Source organism: Bos mutus, chromosome X (assembly GCF_027580195.1).
Source record: "Bos mutus isolate GX-2022 chromosome X, NWIPB_WYAK_1.1, whole genome shotgun sequence".
NCBI lineage: Eukaryota > Metazoa > Chordata > Mammalia > Artiodactyla > Bovidae > Bos > Bos mutus.
In genome coordinates, this window is record NC_091646.1 from 43930644 (window position 1) to 43953515 (window position 22872).

Genomic DNA, 22872 nt, shown 5'->3' on the forward strand with positions numbered 1-22872 from the left:
AAAGAATAAATGAAATCATCCTTATAGCATTAAGAAAATATTACTGAAGCTAGCCAGCTGCTATATGTTAATTGCATAATCATTAGTCATCAATAACATTTAAAGTTCCAAAAATATATCTCTGAGGTGAACTATGAAAATGCACAAATATAACACTGAGTTGAATGAACAGCTGGGCCACATATAAAAAAACATACATGATGACAGATAATATAAGTGGAACCACATTTCCTAAAAAAAAAAGTGGCTTCACTATTACCTATTTCTATGCTGTTTGAAACCAGAAGACTAGCTCTGATTGAGCACCTAATAATTTTAAACCTATGATCTATATTAGTAAAATATATTAAATATTTATATATGCTCTAAAGAATTTCACCCACTTGACACAATGTTGATGTTAAATAAGTTATGGTAAAATTACATGAACTTACTTTTAGGTACATTATTCAATAATTCTATATTGGTTTTCTTCAAAATAGTTCAAGTTTTTACTTGTTTTACTTGTTTCATAGTCTGGGTCCACATTTTCTATTCCCTTTGGTATAGTTCCTATGATAATTTCTTTTAGTCTTTAATTTCCCATAACTCCAGGTCATTTAACTAGTTTTCATTCACCAAATTAATTCTGGGAGAGAGGTGGGTGGAGGGTCAACATATAAGAACATACATAAGCACACACACAATGAAATCATTAACAATCCTAATTATTTTATTTTTTACATATAGCTTAGCTTTTTTAAAAACAAATAGCAGTCACAGAGTAGGCAAGGGATAACTGTAGACAACATGAAGATAATTTGATAACATAAATAAGAGTCCTTAGTTTAAGGACTCTTAAACTAAGAGTTCTTAAGGGGACAAAATACCCCTCAAAAGCAGCAAAATGAGATGTCAAATAGACCCTATCTGCTCTAATACAAAAGTAAAGTATAATCTATTATTTTTCCTCTTTGAAATAAATTTTGTCATTAACCATGGGTGTCTCCCTCTCCAAAAATTAACCTTTGCTGTCTGCTAATTCTCCTATATGCATTCATGCTTTTCATAGGCAGATATATAAAAGTATACTGGGAATATCCCTGTTACTATGTCTGAAATGTAGGTCATATCACTCATCAACAGCTTTGCAAAAACACAATCAGGGGAATATTCAAAGCATCCTACTTTTTCAGTACTCGTGTGGTAAGTATAAGACACACCATCTACTCACAAAAAGTGTCCAATATAGCCTAAAACTCATAACAGAATCACATGATAACTACAGCTAACAATAAAACTAGCCCATGATTCTAAATGGGTAAACAGAAATTAAGTGCTGGAGATGTTCACTGAAATAAGACAAAACTTTAAATTCTATGACTACAACATTTAACAAAGGCTTCACAGTAGAGGGGATTCAAATGGTTAAATAATTAAAAATTAAAAAAGTAGAGAGAAATAGAGAGAAAGTGAGTGAGTAAGCAAAAACAATTAGGGACCAAAAAGAAGTTGTAGAGAGAAGGAATGAAGTGAGAAAAGATTTATACTTTAGGGATATATGAGGTATATACCTAGGGGCAAAATTTGAATCAAAGTCCCTTTAGAGTCCATGAAAGAGATGGGAATACCAGACCACCTGACCTGCCTCTTGAGAAACGTGTGTGCAGGCCAGGAAGCAAAGTTAGAACTGGACATAGAACAACAGACTGGTTCCAAATAGGAAAAGGAGTACGTCAAGGCTGTATATTGTCACTCTGCTTATTTAACTTATATGCAGAGTACATCATGAGAAACGCTGGACTGGAAGAAACACAAGCTGGAATCAAGATTGACGGGAGAAATATCAATAACCTCAGATATGCAGATGACACCACCCTTATGGCAGAAAGTGAAGAGGAACTAAAAAGCCTCTTGATGAAAGTGAAAGTGGAGAGTGAAAAAGTTGGCTTAAAGCTCAACATTCAGAAAATGAAGATCATGGCATCTGGTCCCATCACTTCATGGGAAATAGATGGGGAAACAGTGGAAACAGTGTCAGACTTTATTTTTTTGGGCTCCAAAATCACTGCAGATGGTGACTGCAGCCATGAAATTAAAAGACGCTTACTCCTTGAAAGGAAAGTTATGACCAACCGAGATAGCATATTGAAAAGCAGAGCCATTACTTTGCCAACAAAGGTCCGTCTAGTCAAGGCTATGGTTTTTCCAGTCGTCATGTATGGATGTGACAGTTGGACTGTGAAGAAGGCTGAGCGCCGAAGAATTGATGCTTTTGAACTGTGGTTTTGGAGAAGACTTTTGAGAATCCCTTGGACTGCAAGGAGATCCAACCAGTCCATTCTGAAGGAGATCAGCCCTGGGATTTCTTTGGAAGGAATGATGCTAAAGCTGAAACTCCAGAACTTTGGCCACCTCATGCGAAGAGTTGACTCATTGGAAAAGACTCTGATGCTGGGAGGGATTGGGGGCAGGAGGAGAAGGGGACGACAGAGGATGAGACGGCTGGATGGCATCACTGACTTGATGGACGTGAGTCTGGGTGAACTCCAGGAGTTGGTGATGGACAGGGAGGCCTGGCGTGCTACGATTCATGGGGTCACAAAGAGTCAGACATGATTGAGTGACTGAACTGAACTGAACTGAAATGCCATAAAAATTGGAAGCTAACCATATTAAAGTCTCCATGAATGAACAAATCTAATCTCCCACATGTAAATTTGTGTGGGAATCTATCCAAGGTTCTATGTCTTTTTCTGCCTTCATTTATGCCTCTATCACTGTTTCCAAATCCTTTCCCACTTAATTTTTCCTTTCTTTTTATTGTTACCTGGCTATCATTAGCACAGAAGCATGTTTTCTATCATTTTATTAATATACATTTAAAAGTAGGAATTTTTCAGTCTCCCTGATGGTTAAAAAAACCACAGAACTACTTGGACCAGGTGCTAGTCACCATATACCTCCCTTCTGGCTATGCTCTGTAAGACCTGTAGGAACTCTGAACACTAGGGTGGCTTTGGTCAGAGATCCACAAGGAATTTAAAGCCTAAGCTTTACATAGATATTTTTAGTCTTGCTTCAGTTCTAATACCATTTGTTTTAATTCATATCTGTGTTGCATTCATATCTTTTTCTGGGCTTTGCATGTCAATGCTTGGTTTACTGTTTCTGGGCTTTGTATGTCAATGTTTGGTCTATAAACCCAAAACACCATGGATTTGATTTTTTTTCCAATACCACCCCCAACCAAAATAATGTTACCAAAAGTACTTTAATAGTTATAGAAACAACTCTGTGCCAGACATTGTTCTATAAATCTGTTATATACATATATGTGGATTTGATTCTCAAAACCACCCTAGGAAATGGTTATTCACATTGTGTGTTAGTCGTTTGCTGCTGCTGCTGCTGCTAAGTCGCTTCAGTCGTGTCCGACTCTGTGTGACCCCATAAATGGCAGCCCACCAGGATCCTCCGTCCCTGGGATTCTCCAGGCAAGAACACTGGAGTGGGTTTGCCATTTCCTTCTCCAATGCATGATAGTGAAAAGTGAAAGTGAAGTCGCTCAGTCGTGCCCGACTCTTAGTGACCCCATGGACTGCAGCCTACCAGGCTCCTCCGTCCATGGGGTTCTCCAGGCAAGAGTACTGGAGTGGGATGCCATTGCCTTGCTGTTTAGTCATGTCCAATTCTTTGTGACCCTATGCACTGTAGCCCACCAGGTTCCTCTGTCCATAGAATTGTCCAGGCAAGAATACTGGAGTGGGGAAACAGTCCCTTCTCCAGGGCATCTTCCTGACCTAGGGATTGAACTTGGGTCTCCTGCATTGCAGGTGGATTCTTTACCATCTGAGCCACCAGGAAAACGCGTTATTCACGTTAGTCTCCTAAAAATGAGGCAAGTGAAGCACAGAAATACTAAATAACTTGTACAGAGTCAAATTGTATGTTGAAGTTCTGAACTCAGGCATTTTGGCTACAGAACTCAGACTCTCAATAACTACACCAGGCCACCTCGTAAGTCATATTGAGAGTGGTATGTATGACTTGTTGAATAAGAGACTAGGGACAGGAGTACTGTTAGTTAAGTTTTCAAAAGGTCTTAGAAACAGGTAATGCCCTAGGATGTTGACAGTAGAAAGGGAACGAAAGCAACATATACAAGAAGAAGAATTAAGGAAGAACCAAAGGGACTTAGTAGTAAATGGTCAGTTATGGGAGGATAAAGTCAAAGATGGTTCCAAGGCATTTAGTCTTTTGCGAGGTAGAATACTGTTGGCATTAATGAAGGCAGAAGGAAGTGGCAATTTGGTTTGGCTTACTGTTTGGATTACTTGTTTGTTTAAGAAAATGAGGGTAGATGAATTTGCTTCCCTTGATCTGCTACCTATACTCCAGTAAGTCAATCAGGGACTAAGGCATTGGGGGCTGGTAGGGTACGGCTTGGTAGAAAATTCAACCAAATGAGTCAATCTAGACAGTTTTGCAGAGTCTGACTGTGTGAAGCTAATCCACCTAATTTATCTGCTTCAGTTTCCTCATTTTTAATGAAAGGATAAGTCCTGTTAAGCAGTTTTGTTTTGAAAATTAGGTAGGAGCCAAACATATGATCCATATATATTAGTTCCTTCCTTTTTTGTCTCTGTCTCTAGAGTTGTGGAAAGGTGAGGCAAACAGTGTGACATCCACAAATAAAAACTATTAGTTGGACGTTACCAAGACATTTTTATTAGCATTTAAGTGAACTTGGTTCACCATTCTTTCAGACACCAGTGTATTTTACTTCTAACAAAGACACTATTAGATTCCCATTATTAGGACATGGATTAGGACATGACTTAGTGATTAAGCAACAACATTAAGACTCCAAATCTTGAAGTCATGTTGAAATCACGGAAAACACAATGTAATTTAATACCATTCCTTGCCTATATTTTAACCTGAAGAATTACTTAGAATTGGCTCTTATTTTCAGTTCTCATCACTCAAGGTTAAAATTTACATACTTCAAGGTTGAATCACTAAAACTGACTATGTAAACGTGTTCCCTGATCCTTCCAGCATTCCCCCCTCCAAATCGTCACATGGATAGTAAAATGAACCTCTATAATAGGGAAATAATATTGCTTTCCTGATATTTTGAGTTTAGCTATTGTTATGATATCTGGTAGCATTTGGAAATTCAGTCCTTGAATTTAGGAGATAAGTATCAGAGTTGGCAGATTTTGGAGTTATCAGAATATTGTGGGAGGCAGGTTGTTGATGAGTACATAGAGAGAAGAATCAAAGACTGCATCTTGTGTAGCACTGAACACAGGTCCTTGCATATATTAAACATTCAAATATTTGCTGATTGATTTTAAAAGCACTCCTGAGCTGCCTATTTTCTGGATCTTCTCCCAAGGAAGACAGGCGGGTTGCCTATTGAACAAAATTAACAACGGATGGTAATATTTTACTGTCCCCAAAATGATGTCTTCAGCTAAGATGTTGAACCAGAAATTCTAGGGAATTACCTATCTTGACTGCTATTACTGGATACAATCTATCACCAATCAACCTCATTCAGGGAAGAGGTTATACATTATAAGAGGATCATATCTGCCCTTTGATCTAGCAAAATATCTTCCTTCATTTACCTACTAAAATAAAATTTAGTGCAGAGTAGGTAATAAATATCATATGTAATTTGAAAGAAAATCTTATAAAATTAGTGAATGAATGGATATACTCATTAATACAAACATAAAGTCCACTATCAGCAAAGGACAGGATTAGGAAGCAGATGCACAGTGTAAAGAGGCATCACAGTAGGCTACTGTGGGGCAGTAAGAAGGTACCCTACTTCCTATGTAAAGTAATTAGCTACCAAAAGGGTCATCCCAATGATACTTCCCAGGCTCAATAACAGCCCGAATTCAGAGCTCTAAATAACTATTTTGAAAGATAGGTTCAAGAGAATTATCCCCTTAATCCTCAGAGAGGGAAAGAAATCATTCTCTGTATTCTCTAGACTCAGAAGGTAAATTAAGTAGAAGAAATAGGACTTTTGAGTTACATAGATCTGGACTTGAACTATAGTTGTGTTACTTTATAGTTACAATCTAATGCAATTTATTAAAGGTTTCTGACACTTTATTCTCCACCAGTAAAATGTATCCCTTAAGTCATTCATACATGTTTCAGTAAGACAAATGAGACCTTATGTGTAAAACTGCTGTCATGATAGCTGACACAATAGAATAACTCTAAAACAATAGCTATTATTGCTATTATTATCTTTACTCATTCTCTGAAATTACCCCAAGAAGGTATCATGGTCCCTGACTGTTCTCCAAAACCTGAGATGAAGTTTTTCTCATCCATTAAGGGACATGTGTCACTAGGGCTTGATGAAGAATGGCCTTCATTATCTATTGAGCACTTTGTAAATATCATGCAGTGCTCCCTTCAGTCAATTTCAATGTATCATATAAATTTTCCACTAGAAATGTTAGCAGTGAAGACATGTTACTATAAAAATCAAGAGACTTATGGAGGAGGTGAAACTATCTAGACTCTCTTAACAGAAGCCACAAAACAGTATGCTTTGATCATAGTAATAGAATTTTCTGCAGTCAGAAGTATGAATTTTTATGATCAGAGCAGGGTAGACTGATAGACAATAGCTAAATCACCATTAGAGGATTTGTCTGTGTAAGGGAATGTCTTAGATAACTGAAGCAGAGAAATCATAAGAAGCACTGAGTGACATCCCCAGCCACAGTTACAATTATTAAAAGACTCATGTCTCATAAAGGTACTTGAGTGCACCTAAGTGATATAAGGAAATATAACAAAAACTTGGCTGAAATGTATGTTTGTTTTTCCTTGTAGTCCCTTGCAGCATTTTAGTTGACTGGCATCCTTTGTTTTATAATTCATTCCTTGAAGTGCTGTGGGATGCTGACCAAGGTGTTGTATTATGTAGGGGATTTATTTGTGTTACAAGATACTTGTCTATCAAATCACGTCAAGCAGCTATCATGTCTTCAGATGATCTGCACTATATTAAAAAAAAAAGTATACTGACAGCTTTAGTGAGAGCAGACACAAGTTGGTTATTTCCCCAAAGAGTTAGACACAATTTTGTTAATATAATTTGAATTTTATATACTTTACTATCTATGCAGCTGGTGAATACTGATGTTCTGCCGAACTACCATAAGATTCCAGAGAGAAAGAAAAAAGATCCAAGTGTAACAATCATGTGTGAAGGAGGAGGAAGCAGTCCCATGCCACTCCTGAAGTCATGTGTCACTCACTTTTAAGGTGATTTCTATTTTCTTTCATTTTTCACTGCTAAGAAACTCATTTTCAACTGCCATCACATGTGAGCATAAGTGATCTTCTAATATCTTTAATAAATAATATTAAAGATTCATGGGAATTAACAGATATATTTGTAATAAATACATATTTGTTACAAAAGTGTTTCCCCTGATACCTAAATACTCTTGGGACCCAATATACAGTAAAATTACAGAATAATTCTGTATCAGTGACTATAACAAAGCTGACATAATGAAGTGACGATAAAGAAGCGTCAATTTAAGTTAGACAGCAGGAAGATCTTCCTATAAAAGTTGTGAGAGCCAGACTTGAAAACTGAGCTAAACTCTGATGTTTGGAAGCACGGAAATATTTAAAACAAGGACGTCTGTGATTCCCTGTTAAATAAATCATTTTATTATTCTCTTTTAGACATAACCCCTTCCAGGGTAGGCTCTCTACTGCTCACTGTTGTACTTTCTGCAGTATACCTAGTACTCAGACTGGACAAAATCGTCAATACAGGTGCACCTGCTGTATGGAGCCAATGGCAAATGTTTGTATATTAGATGTCAGGAGAGATAAGAGTCATTGGTAATCTGTAAAATGAAACTTTGGAAAAACAGGGTTTTGAAAACTGACTCTATCCCAGACAAGTAATGATGTGCTCATAGAGAATATTTTCCTCAAATAGAGTGATATGTGGAAATTATGCATCAGCACGTATTTACTCATTTTCAGTCTGGAACAGAACCTGGTAACAATGTCGACCCCAAGAGACACTGGAAGCTCAAAAGAATTACATTAAGAAATGGATAAAGAATTTTCAAAACATCATTCTAACAACTGTCTGAGGCCAAGAACGGCCATTAGAACACTCGTGATACTAGGCTATTATTTTAAAGGATCACTGATATATGGATAGGGGAAAGGAGTTAATTTTTCATTTTTTAAAAATTTAATGAAAATCAATCAATAGAAAATTTAATTGACATCCACAGACTTTATCTGAATATTCAGTTTTCAGATGGTTTTATTTTACCTCATTGTATTGTAAAAGCTGATGGAAATAAGCCATCCTGTCACAAAGTGGATTATTATGAGAAGTTAATGAAATGAACCAGAATCTGAATACATGGATTTGAGAACACACCATGGTGAGTTTTCTTTTACTTGATTTCACAATTATTAAATCATCTTTTTTTTCCAGATAAAAATGAAGGTACATCTAGACATAAGAGCTAGCATTCATATTTACAGAAGGAATGAAAATAGAAACAATCAAGGCATCACATATCAAAACACTGAACACTTTGAATGAAAGCAGATAAGGAAAAATGCAATTTTCCCCATGAATATGCAAACTTGAATAATGATTTAATATTAATGGAACAGAAGAGTTACAATCTTCCATCCAAACTAACTACCTTTGATGATGTGTGGGAGAAAAAAAAAAAAAAAAGCTTTTAAGAATTTCCTTTTCACCTGATTAAGCTATCTTGAATAGAGCTCATAAGCTCTTGGGGGGCTTCAAAAAAAATTAAAAAGCTAACTGATTTTATAGCTGTAGTTCCAACTACAGGCATAAATCCACTCCTCCCACTTTCACATATTTATGCAGAAAAAGAAAAAAAAATTAACTGTGCTGTCAGCAGTATCACATAATCTTTGCTTTTCATTATAAATGTTTTTTATGCACAAGGCTATCTCAACATCTTTTTCTTAGATTATAGCTTTAGAATGTTTTTAATTGAAAAATGTGGGTAATTTTGAAGTCAGAAAAACAAAGTACCAATTACTAAGAGAACTAATTATTGCCTTCTTTTTCTTAGAAGATGTGTTACTTTAATAGATACACACAGTATGGGTCTCCATGCACAGTGCAAGACAAGTGGGAATTTCCATTGCTCTAAGGTTTGAGAACAGCTGAGCTGCAAACACACTGGGAGGACTCTAAAAGCTCCTGCTGGGGGTTCTAACTGGCAGAGTTTTCAGAGCTGTGTTTTTCCCCCCCAGTACAGGTACAGCACATAATTACAATAATGTACCAAATTCACTTCTGTGGGAGGCAGATTGAAGGACAAGTCAGTGGGAAGCTATGCAGCCAATCTACCCTTCTAAAGAAAAGGATTATTTATCCTAGATGGTGTGGGAAGGAACATACCCCTCTTCCCAGGAAACCTGCCTCTAGATACAGGAAAGGTCCCTAGATTTTTTTTGTTTCCTTTTTCTTCTCTCTCTTTTTTTCTTTTTTTTTTTTTTTTTAATTTATGACATGTGAAAATAAGCAAATCCAATGATATGGCTGATTAAAAAAAAAAAGAGGGAAAGAAAGTTTAGAGAAAGCTTAGCAGCCCAGTCACTGTTTCAGGTAAGTTTATCTTTTTTCAAAAAATTCAAAGCCTGATTCTTCTGTAGTCTTGCCAGTTTTATTGTTTTTTTTTTTTTTTTGATGAGATTTTAGTGAATATTGCAAGAGTAATTGCAATTGTGGCATATGTACATCTCTAACTGATGAGATTTTGTTTTTATCACCCAAGAAGTTATACAATAATGAACATTCTAAAGGACATTGGCAGGGTGATAGGAGTAAAATTAGGAAACAGTATTTACCACTAAAGAAGGCAAAGAAAGAAAAGGACGCAATAAGGAATCTAAATTTTTCAACGTTCAAGTACCAAAAGGATACAGAATTAGACAGGAATAAAAACAGCCCACTTGATTTTGCATTCAAGCTAATACATTCAACAAACATTGTAAGTATATCATGTGAATTAAATCAATATAATACAGACATTTAAAGAAGTTGTAATCTAGCAGGGGTCATTCAATAAAAAACCTTGCAATTAAACATTTAATTAAAAACCATGATAATTTTGGGAAAGGGAAAGAAAAAAAAAGGTGCTCTGAGAGAATTTAATAGGGAGACTTAATAAGTAAGTGAGAACATAATGGGGAGAAAAATTTAAGCAGAGACTCAAAGAATAAGCAGGAGAGAGGCAGGCAGGAGTGGGAGTAAGAGGGAGCAGCGTGTGTAATGGTCCAAAGACAGGAAAGAGCATGGTAAATTTAAAAAACAATACACTGATGCTTTAAGCAGATAAATAATGATGCAACACAAATGTACTTTAGAAATGTCACATCAAGGGCTGTGCCTAGACTGATTTGGAAAAAGGTCAAAAGCATAAGTGGAGAAAACAGGCTAAAAGTATACTGTAATGGTTAAGGGAAAGAGGATGCTGGCTTGGGTTACAGTAGTAACAGCACAGAAGAGAAGTCAGTAGATCGACTGTATATTTTAGATGCAATTAGGAGTTAATTGATGATCTCTCCTAGATCAGTTTCAACGCATTATTTAAGGAAGCATTCTGATTGCTGTTTCCTGAAGAGTAAGTAACTAGAGGTATGGAAGTAGAAAACAAAGAGACTGATGAAGAGAGGGCAGTATTTATCATGGACTTCAGGGCCAGTGACGCATTTTTTATTCATCCATCCATCCAGCTATCCATTCATACATTTTGGGGCAATGAATGACCTAAGAAGATTCTTATTTCTGAAGAGAAGAGCAGAGTGGAGACTGAGGAACTGAAGAGGCAACAGACAAATAAAACAAAAGTAGGCAGGGGATAATTAATGCCTTACACAGAGATAAGTATATTAGTATATAGTAGACAATTTCACACACACATGTACATGTACACATAAGCACACACCAGTTCAGTACAGTTGTTAAAATCACAGTCCATGACATCAGACTGCCTGGGACTAAGTTCTGTACCTACTGCTCTGTAACTGAACAAGGTCCAAAACCTCCATTGCCCTCACTATCCTCATCTGTAACGTGGAGTTAACAATAATACCAGTCTCATAGGGCTGTGAGGAATTCATGAGATAGCGCATGTAAAAACACCTAGCATGGCACTGGACATAGTAACATCTCAATACATTCTTATTTCTATCATTAACAACAACAAGAACAATAGAATTAGTCATAATAAATAAACTATTCCTTTTTCTGAGGTTTGACAGAGGAGGTTAACACAAGATATGGGTAGAGACAACAACTATGGGTAGAAGAGATACTGTTCTAGCACCTATTTGCTTTCTCATTTCCCTGGTAAGAGATTAGGTTGTCTGCCGAAAAACTGCTGCTTTTGAACTGTGGTGTTGGAGAAGACTCTTGAGAGTTCCTTGGACTGCAAGGAGATCCAACCAGTCCATCTTGAAGGAGATCAGCCCTGGGATTTCCTTGGAAGGAATGATGCTAAAGCTGAAACTCCAGTACTTTGGCCACCTCATGCGAAGAGTTGACTCACTGGAAAAGACTGATTCTGGGAGGGATTGGGGGCAAGAGGAGAAGGGGACGACAGAGGATGAGATGGCTGGATGGCATCACTGACTCAATGAACATGAGTTTGGGTGAACTCCGGGAGTTGGTGATGGACAGGGAGGCCTGGCGTGCTGCGATTCATGGGGTTGCGAAGAGTCGGACACGACTGAGCGACTGAACTGAACTGAACTGAGGGGAGGGAGAAAAGACTTGAAGAAAGCAGGTAAGATATGGTATAGCCCTTATAGAAAAAACAAAAGACCACTGAATTAAGAACAAGTAAAATAACTGCTGAAATGGCAATAAGAGTCCCACCAAGGTAAAAGCTAAAATGTCATAAAGACACCAATTCACTCAATTCGCCAAAGAGAACAGGGAGACATAATGTCAGAGAGTTAGAGGCACAATGAGAATGTGAAGGAGCTCAGATTTTATTCTGTAAACTCTGGCAGACACTGAAGGGTTTCAATACAGAAATCACACGATGAATATACATTTTTAAGAAGACTAAACTAATAATTTTGATGGCGGAAGAAAGCAAAAGCAAGACAACAAGTTTGGAATCTTTCTCATTTGGGTGGAGGATTCTATAGATGTCCAAAGTTGTCCTAAATGGAGGCTGTCCATATATTTCCAGAATTAAAAAGTATTTGGACATTTCCACAGAGAAGTGAATTTAATTTCAGAATAGACTTGAAGAAATATATTTGAACATAATTTTTACTTTGAGACATAAACTATGCTATTCTTAATCTCAGGCTCATACTTAGTTGTAATAATTATCTTAAAATTCAATAAGCACTTATCTACTGGCTATTATATACAAGATATACATGCTTACATATGTGGTAAAAAGACTAAGTTATATCATTATTTCAAGAAACTTTTCGCTAGATATGAGACTATCTAATCTTTATTTAGATCAGGCAAATCCTGACTGATGCTGCCTTAGATAATTTATATAGCATAAACTACTTAGAAATGTCATTGACTAACTTCCCTATAGACATATAGCTAAGGATGGGGAGAGTAAATAAGAGGACCAGGGGACTTCATGCTCACAGCCCCAGAATTATTTATGGTTGCATGCATAAACACGAAATCTCTTTCCTTTCCTATTTTGCTTTGAGTTCGGAAGGTATATTGCTCTTTATGTCCCAAAACTTCATTTCCTAAGTGTAGTACCAAGGATATTCCTCTTTAAGGACTTGCTAGGCAAACTAATACATCTTCCAAGATAAACTGCATTCAGGAAAAAAATAGCTTCAGAGAAACTGCAGTGTACCTAATGTAAAACTCATAACCATCATGACACAGCTGAATTCTCAGATGGTATATAAGCTTGCTTCAATTATAATATGAATTCCAGTAGCTTAAGTTTTAAGTGTGGACTTCAGTCTAGAAAATTTTATTATTTAATGTTGTGTTAAAGTATTGCTACTTAATAAACAATATCTGGCCAGTTTAATTTGCTTAATTAAAAAATGAGAGATAGTTTCTTCAGGTACCTATACATGCTCTATTTCACCCTAAATATACATTCCTGATTTGCTTTTCAAGGATTTGACAGAACCCTCCTACATCACCATCAGTTCAGTTCAGTTCAGTCACTCAGTCATGTCCGACTCTTTGCAACCCCATGAACCACAGCACGCCAGGCCTCCCTGTCCATCACCAACTCCTGGAGTTGACTCAGACTCACGTCCATCAAGTCAGTGATGCCATCCAGCCATCGCATCCTCTGTCATCCCCTTCTCCACCTGCCCCCAATCCCTCCCAGCATCAGAGTCTTTTCCAATAAGTCAACTCTTCACATGAGGTGGCCAAAGTACTGGAGTTTCAGCTCTAGCATCATTCCTACAAAAGTAATCCCAGGGCTGATCGCCTTCAGAATGGGCTGGTTGGATCTCCTTGCAGTCCAAGGGACTCTCAAGAGTCTTCTCCAACACCACAGTTCAAAAGCATCAATTCTTTGGCGCTAAGCCTTCTTCACAGTCCAACACTCACAACCATACATGACGACTGGAAAAACCATAGCCTTGACTAGACGGACATTTGTTGGCAAAGTAATGTCTCTGCTTTTCAATATGCTATCTAGGTTGGTCATAACTTTGCTTCCAAGGAGTAAGCGTCTTTTAATTTCATGGCTGCAGTCACCATCTGCAGTGATTTTGGAGCCCAAAAAAATAAAGTCTGACACTGTTTCCACTGTTTCTCCATCTATTTCCCATGAAGTGATGGGACCAGATGCCATGATCTTCATTTTCTGAATGCTGAGCTTTAAGCCAACTTTTTCACTCTCCACTTTCATTTTCATCAAGAGCCTTTTTAGTTCCTCTTCACTTTCTGCCATAAGGGTGGTATCATTTGCGTATCTGAGGTTACTGATTTTTCTCCCAGCAATCTTGATTCCAGTTTGTGTTTCTTCCAGTCCAGCATTTCTCATGATGCACTCTGCATATAAGTTAAATAAGCAGGGTGACAATATACAGCCTTGACGTACTCCTTTTCCTATTTGGAACCAGTCTATTGTTCCATGTCCAGTTCTAACTGTTGCTTCCTGACCTGCATATAGGTTTCTCAAGAGGCAGATCAGGTGGTCTGGTATTCCCATCTCTTTCAGAATTTTCCACAGTCTGTGGTGATCCGCACAGTCAAAGGCTTTGGCATAGTCAACAAAGCAGAAATAAATGTTTTTCTGGAATTCTCTTGCTTTTTTGATGATCCAGCAGATGTTGGCAATTTGATCTCTGGTTCCTCCCTTTTTTCTAAAACCAGCTTGAACATCTGGAAGTTCATGGTTCATGTATTGCTGAAGCCTGGCTTGGAGAATTTTGAGCATTACTTTACTAGCATGTGAGATGAGTGCAATTGCGCGGTAGTTTGAGCATTCTTTGGCATTGCCTTTCTTTGGAATTGGAATGAAAACTGACCTTTTCCAGTCCTGTGGCCAATACTGAGTTTTCCAAATGTGCTGGCATATTGAGTGCAGCACTTTCACAGCCTCATCTTTTAGGATTTGAAATAGCTCACCTGGAATTCCATCACCTCCACTAGCTTTGTTCATAGGGATGCTTTCTAAGGCCCACTTGACTTCACATTCCAGGATGTCTGGCTTTAGATGAGTGATCACACCATCGTGATTGTCTTGGTCGTGAAGATCTTTTTTGTACAGTTCTTCTGTGTATTCCTGCCACCTCTTCTTAATATCTACTGCTTCTGTTAGGTCCATACCATTTCTGTCCTTTATCGAGCCAATCTTTGCATGAAATGTTCCTTTGGTATCTCTAATTTTCTTGAAGAGATCTCTAGTCTTTCTCATTCTGTTGTTTTCCTCTATTTCTTTACATTGATCGCTGAGGAAGGCTTTCTTATCTCTTCTTTCTATTCTTTGGAACTCTGCATTCAGATGCTTATATCTTTCCCTTTCTCCTTTGCTTTTTGCTTCTCTTCTTTTCACAGCTATTTGTAAGGCCTCCTCAGACAGCCATTTTGCTTTTTTGCATTTCTTTTCCATGGGGATGGTCTTGATCCCTGTCTCCTATACAATGTCATGAACCTCCATCCATAGTTCATCAGGCACTCTATCTATCAGATCTAGGCCCTTAAATCTATTTCTCACTTCCACTGTACAATCATAAGGGATTTGATTTAGGTCATACCTGAATGGTCTAGTGGTTTTCCCTACTTTCTTCAATTTAAGTCTGAATTTGGCAATAAGGAGTTCATGGTCTGAGCCACAGTCAGCTCCTGGTCTTATTTTTGCTGACTGTATAGAGTTTCTCCATCTTTGGCTGCAAAGAATACAATCAATCTGATTTCAGTGTTGACCATCTGGTGATGTCCATGTGTAGAGTCTTCTCTTGTGTTGTTGGAAGAGGGTGTTTGTTATGACCAGTGCATTTTCTTTGTAAAACTCTATTAGTCTTTGCCCTGCTTCATTCCATATTCCAAGGCCAAATTTGCCTGTTACTCCAGGTGTTTCTTGACTTCCTACTTTTGCATTCCAGTCCCCTATAATGAAAAGGACATCTTTTTTGGGTGTTAGTTCTAAAAGGTTTTGTAGGTCTTCATAGAACTGTTCAACTTCAGCTTCTTCAGCATTACTGGTTGGGGCATAGACGTGGATTACTGTGATACTGAATGGTTTGCCTTGGAAATGAACAGAGATCATTCTGTCGTTCTTGAGATTGCATCCAAGTACTGCATTTCAGACTCTTTTGTTGATTATGATGGCATATGCAGTGATATATCTGAGAACTGCTGCTGCTGCTGCTGCTAAGTTGCTTCAGTCGTGTCCGACTCTGTGAGACCCCATAGACGGCAGCCTACCAGGCTCCCCCATCCCTGGGCTTCTCCAGGCAAGAACACTAGAATGGGTTGCCATTTCCTTCTCCAATGCAGGAAAGTGAAAAGTGAAAGGGAAGTCGCTCAGTTGTGTCCAAATCTTTGCGACCCCATGGACTGCAGCCCACCAGGCTCCTCTGTCCATGGGATTTTCCAGGCAAGAGTCTGGAGTGGGGTGCTATTGCCTCCTCCAATATCTGAGAACTAATAAACTCTAAATATGGGTGAGCAGTTATTGCATATGTTCAAAAGGAATGTTCTCTGTTCTATCACATTTTGATTTTAAACAGGATTTTAAAATTTTAGAGTAGCAAATCACATCAAATCAAATGTATTACTATTAAAGAGGTTATAAAATATTTTGAATGAAGCAGAGTATTTGACTATTAAGTGCAACGGTAATTTTTAGAAGTCTTAGTATGCAGATGGAAAATGGTCAGAGAGCCAGGGTAAAACTGAAAGCTGTAATAGAACTGTTTATTTTATATGGGACCAAACTTGAATTGAACACTGAGTCAAAAATAGCTTTTCTCTAGGAAATTAAATAAATCATCATACCCACCATCTTTTTGTCAATTATTTGAATAGCAGTTTTGAGGAAAGCTTGAAACATATATATACATATATATATACATACACAGATACAAACATATATAAAACTATTGTTTTAATACATAATCTACACCTAGTCTTATTTTATACCATTTACAACGAAGAGGAGATAAGAAAACATAATTCATTTCAGTAGTTATTTAACCACACTAAAGAAATGTATTTATGAAATTTTATTTCCAGCTGAAACTGTGTATTTAATGGTTTTAATCAATTAATGACACTGTACGGGAAATCTGAAAATTTTTGTCTTTTTTCTGATACAATATATACCATTCAAAAGAGACTCTAGAATATTTCTAATTATCTATAACAGTTTTCACCATTCCACCCTTAAGAAGCCTAACTTTATTAAAAAGCCAAATTGTAATAGCAAGATCTAAATAGAAGGAAAAATTGTCAATAATATGTTCTTTTTATATATTAATATTAATATCAGCATTGATATACAGGAAGATCCCTGAGATGTTGTGAGGTATTTCATAATGTAGATCTTAACTTTATTTTTCAATAATATTATAAGTAATAAGGTTTTTTTTCCCCCAACAGCCAATGTTACATAAGTTATATAGTTATACAGTAGGAAAAAAAATAAAAATATAAGCAATTGAAATGTCTTCCCCCCTACCCCCGCCCCTGTTTCTGTTATGTGTTACCTCCAAGCTGAGTCTGTGGGCCCTTAGTCTAGATACATACCACAACTCCAAACTGTTCAGGTTCACAGAGGTCATCATATTCATTCTTCAGCTCTGCTAGTTCATTGAGTACCTTCTGCTCAGGAAGATGTTTTACAAGGTTCTAAAAGGAAATAAAAGCGTAACAGTTTAGTATTTCATTATTAGGATTATAAAAGATATATTAAAAACTATAAAAGTGATTAATATAGTGGATAAATTTCTGATTGTGCTTCTGTCACAGTACCAGTGTATCTTCCCCTTCTCCCCAAAAACTTAACCAAAAAACAGCTACAATTTAATGTGAATAAATATATAGAAGTGTTTGGTTTCTCTGCACTATAGTATATAAATGTGAAATTAAAAAATCATATGACAATAAATAACATTACAAAATTGACTATGTTTCTAGGTCTTAAACACATACCATAATTTTAAGATTTATTTCCTGTCATGATACTTAGTCAATCTATTAAAAAAAACAAACAGAAAAATACTATGTAGAATTTACTCATGTGCACTAACAATAATCATCAACTATACTCTTCAATATTGGCAAAATTTGGAATCATTTTCAATCTTACAAACCACATCAAGCCTATAAAAATAATCTCCAATTATTTATAATATCTGTATTTTTTTCTATTCTGTTCTTCTATGTGATTTCCAATTCCTCAAACAATTATCAAAGAAAGAAGCCGAGCTTTTGCCCCTACAATCAACACATCATTTTCCCAGCTGTTTCAACTTTACCACCTCAAAGTTGGCCACATCATAGTCCAACACTGAGTCTGAGGGACAAGTGTGCAACCCTATTTAAAACTATCTTTCAGACAAAACTGTTAAAACCATCTTTCCGATATCTTTCAGATAGTTCACTTAAAAACTATCTTTCAGAACAACTTAAATATATATACACACACAAACACACAAACAAGTGCACACATATACACACACACACAATGTGTATGTGTGTTAGTCACTCAGTTGTGCCTGACTCTTTGCGACCCTATGGACTGTAGCGCATCAGGCTCCTCTGTCCATGGGATTCTCAGGCAAGAATACTGAGTGGATCGCCATTCCTGTCACCGTGAGGATAATGCCTAAGTTGCAAAAGGGAATGGCTGATGCCAGGGGGAGCAATGGGGATCCCGTTCTCCAGAATTCAGAGATGTGCATTCTGGTTGGTTTGGCAGATACTCGCCTTGGTTTCAACAGTCTCTGGTTGCAGCAGCTTTCCCTAATGGCATCTATTAGAAGATTTAAACAGGCAGAAACACCTCTAATGCCTTTTGGAACCAAACAACTAAGGAAATCTTTGTCAGACCTAGGTGGCACTAATGGTAAAGAACCTCCTGCCACGATCCCTGGGTTAGAAAGGTCCCCTAGGAGGAGGGCATGGCAACCCACTCCAGTATTCTTGCCTGAAGAATCTGCATGGACAGAGGAGGCTGACGGGCTACAGTCCATGGGGTCACAAAGAGTCAGAAGTGACTGAAGTGACGTAGCATGCATTGTCAGATCACTGGCTGACTGAAGAGATATTGAAACCCAAACTAGAGTGACCACACACAAGGAAAACCATCCTCAGAAAACAAAAATCAGCTGTCTTTAAGGAGTGACATAATTAGATTCCCAAAGTTATAATATATTCAAATCTCCAGTTCTCAACAAAAATATTACAAAGCATGAGAAGAAACAATAAAGCATTGCCGATGCAGCGAAAAAAGAATTTGACAGAAATGATTCCCGAAGAAGTTCAGAATTTAAAGTTATAAATCAAAAATATTAAATAAACTGTTTTAAAGATGATCAATGAGCTAAAGTAAACTATGGACAAATAACTAAAGGAAAATAATATTATGAATAGAATAAGAAAGACATAGAAATTACAAAAAGGAATCCAACAGAAATTCTGAAAGTGAAAAGTATCAATAACTGAAATTTAAAATTTATTATACGATTAGATATGGGCAGGCAGAGGAAACGATCAATGAATGTGAAGGTAAAGAAACTGATATTATTAGGTTGAAGGAACAAAAAGATAAAAGAATGAAGAAAAATAAACAAAGCATGAGGGATCTGTGGGACACCAAGCATACCAACATGTATATCACAGGATTCCCAAAAGAGAAAGGGAAGAAAAAAATATCCGAATAAATAATGATTGAAAACTTTCCAAATCTGATGAAATACGTAAATACACACACACAAGAAGCTCATTAACTCCAAGCAGGACATCAAAGAACTATGAGACACTTTTTAATCAAAGTGTCAAATGTAGAAAATGATAATTTTTAAAGCAGCAAGAGAAGTGAATTGTCACATTTAAGGAATCCTTAATAGGATTATTCACAGAAGGCAATGGCACCTCACTCCAGTACTCTTGCCTGGAAAATCCCATGGATGGAGGAGCCTGGGCTGCCGTCTACGGGGTCGAACAGAGTCGGACACGACTGAAGTGACTTAGCAGTAATAGGATTATTATATGATTTCTCCCACTGGAGTCAAAAGGTAGTGGGATAAAATAAGTGCTGAAATAAAAGACTATCAAAAAGAATTTTATACCCACAAAAACCATCCTGAAGAATGAAAAACTAAGACATTTCCAAATTAACAATAACAACAACAGCAACAAGAAAAGATAATTTATCACTAGCAAGACTGTTCTGTCCCCAAATACTAAAGGAGGCCCTACAAGCAGAAATTAAAGGGCAGTAAACAAAATTATGTATCAATTATACCTCAATAAAACAAGCAAATAAATAAACAAACATACTACTATATGCAGTCTACATGCTTTCAATAAAAAGATACAAAGTGATTGAAAGCAAAAGAATGGGAAAAAATATGGCATGTATATAGTAGCCAAAAAAAAAAAAAAAAAAGTGAGGTATCGATATTATTGTCAAATTAAAATTGTCACTTCAAATCATAAAAGGTCACAAGAGACAAGGATATTATATATTAATAAAAGTTTCAACCCATCAAGAAGATATAATTGTTATGAACATATTCCTATAAAAGAACCGAGACCCAAAATACATGAAGTAAAACTGACAGAGTTGAAGAAAGAAATATACAGATCTAAAATAATAGTTGGAATGTAGGGGTGATTCAACATATAAAAATATGATGATCTTTTACTTTTATCTAGTTTGTTTCACTTTTTCTATTTTATATTCAGTGCTCCCATTTCACTTAGTTTATGTTCTCCAATTTATCCATCTCTCTCTTTTTTATGATGTTCTTTTTCAAGCCTTAAAGATCAAGTGTAAGTAGAAAAGCTTTTGTATATGTATATAAACTATATATAATATATATATTTTAGAAAACTTATGATTTTTTGCCTAACTAAAAAAAATTATGACATTTTGATTCTACTTTGACTTAGTATGAATAGAATGCTAGACTTCTAATTAAAAAATAGAAATACAACAAGCAACAAAGGTTTATTGTATAGCATAGGGAACAATAGTCAATGTCTTGCAATAACCTATGATAGAAAATAATTTCAAAAATAATATATGTGTATTTGGATAACTGAATCAATTTGCTGTGCACCTGAAACATTGTAAGTGAACTAAACTTCAATAATATATATATATATATATTACAAAAAAACAAGCAAGCCAAAACTTTAATTATTGTGACTTAATTATATTTTGAGTAGGAAAATTATGCAAAGTTTTTGCACTTTTTTTCTTTGCCACTTAAACTCATTCAACCTAACAAATACAGAAAAAAAGCATAAGAAGGAATCTCGCTAAGCTAAAATCGCGTGGTCTCTAATTCTTTTGTGATGTGAAACCTCAGTAATGCAGATTTATATCATCCAATGAGTAAACATCCTATTTTGTAGAATGTTTAAAAATAGTGTTTATTTCTCTTTGTCCAAAAAAAAAAAAAAAAAACCAATGTAATATGCCACATTAATAGAATACAGGGAAAACCTCACATAATCATTTCAACTAATACATTAAAAGCATTTGATAAAATCCAACACATATTTGTGAGGAAAAAAATGCTCTTTAAACGAGGAATAAAAGCAAACTTTCACAAAATGATAAAGACAATATAAAAAGATGTCACAGATAATATACTCAATGATAAAAGACTGAAATTATATCTGTTAAGAACAGGAACAAGGCAAGGATGAATGCTTACAACACATCTATGCATCATAGCACTAACCAGAGCAATTAGATAAGAAAGAGAAATAAAAGGCATTCAAATTAGAAAATTAAAAACAATTGTCTCTCTTAACAGATGATGATTTTATATGAAGAAAACACTAAATAATCCAACAAAAAAAACCTGAAAGAGCTAATAAATGAATTCAGCAAAGTTTCAGGATACTTAGTCAGCATGCAAAAATCAGTTGTATTTCTGTGCACTATAATCTGAAAGGAAATTAAGAAAACAATTCCATTTACAATGGCATTTTTTTAAGCACCTATAATGAGATACCATTTTTACAATGCCCACTAGAAAGGCTACTGTCCAAAAAGTGGGAAATAAAAACTCTTGGTAAGGATGTATTAAAATAGGAACCCTTACGCATTGCTGGTTAGAATGTAAAATGGCATCAGCACTGTGGAAAACAGCTTGGTGGTTTCTTAGAAATTAAAAACGGAATTAACCGTATGATCCCACAATTCCATCTTGGTTACGTAACAAAAAGAACTGAAAACAGCATCTCAAACAGTTATGTGTACACAATGCTACCATTGTTATTCAATAGTGAGAAGGCAGAAACAACCTACTTTTCCATCAACGGATATATTGATAAATATGATATATACATACAACAAAATATTATTCACTAGAAAAAGGAGGTTTTGATCCACGCTAAAACACTGATGAATCTTGAGAATTTTAGGGTTAGTGAAATAAGATAGACAAAAAAAGACAAACACTGTATGAACCCACTGATCTAGAATAGATTCTTAGACACAATAGAAAAGAGGTTACCAGGAGCTGGGGGCAGAGGGCAATGGGAAGTTACTGCTTAAAAGGATAGAATTTCTGTGTGGGATAATGAAAAATTTCTGGAAATAGTGGTGACGATTGAACCACAATTTAAATATACTTAACACCAGGTAAACTGTATATTTAAAAAAGGGTTAGATATTACACTGTATATTATAACTGTTTCCAAATTAAAAAAAAAAAAAGAGTAGGCAATATATAACCTTATATGTCCCATGGAAAACAGCTGTATCTCAATCTACTTTTAAGTCCTCTTTGGTCTCTATTTATCTTTACTCTCATCCCACTAATTTTGCATTTCCACTAAGCTCTATGCCTGCAATGGCACCCGCTGTGTACTGATTAGTCCAAAGATTTACAATATCATGTCATTTGACCTAAAAGAAAAATCAATATTGATACAGCAATATAAACATCAAATGAAATTAAGCCCAGCTACTACGTCTCATTAATATTTTTTTAATAGAATGGAAAGGTAAGTAAATATCAAGGTGTTATTTCTACTTTTCTAGAATATTTCTGATGTATATAAATTGTTTTTCAAAATTTTTTCTCTGTTAATAGGATTTTTTGTGAAGTATGTTATTAAGGAAAACAAAGAATCAGAATGGTAACTTTTATAAT

General features: G+C 36.0%; 1 protein-coding gene across 1 annotated transcript in view; it reads right to left on the reverse strand.

Annotated features, from left to right (window-relative positions):
- The window catches only part of DIAPH2 (diaphanous related formin 2), a 983285-nt gene that overhangs the window by 481385 nt on the left and 479028 nt on the right, over positions 1-22872 (reverse strand). The window contains exon 21 of the mRNA XM_070366366.1: positions 17279-17380. Within this exon, the coding sequence (XP_070222467.1) occupies positions 17279-17380 (102 nt within the window). The remainder of the gene's footprint in view (positions 1-17278; positions 17381-22872) is intronic.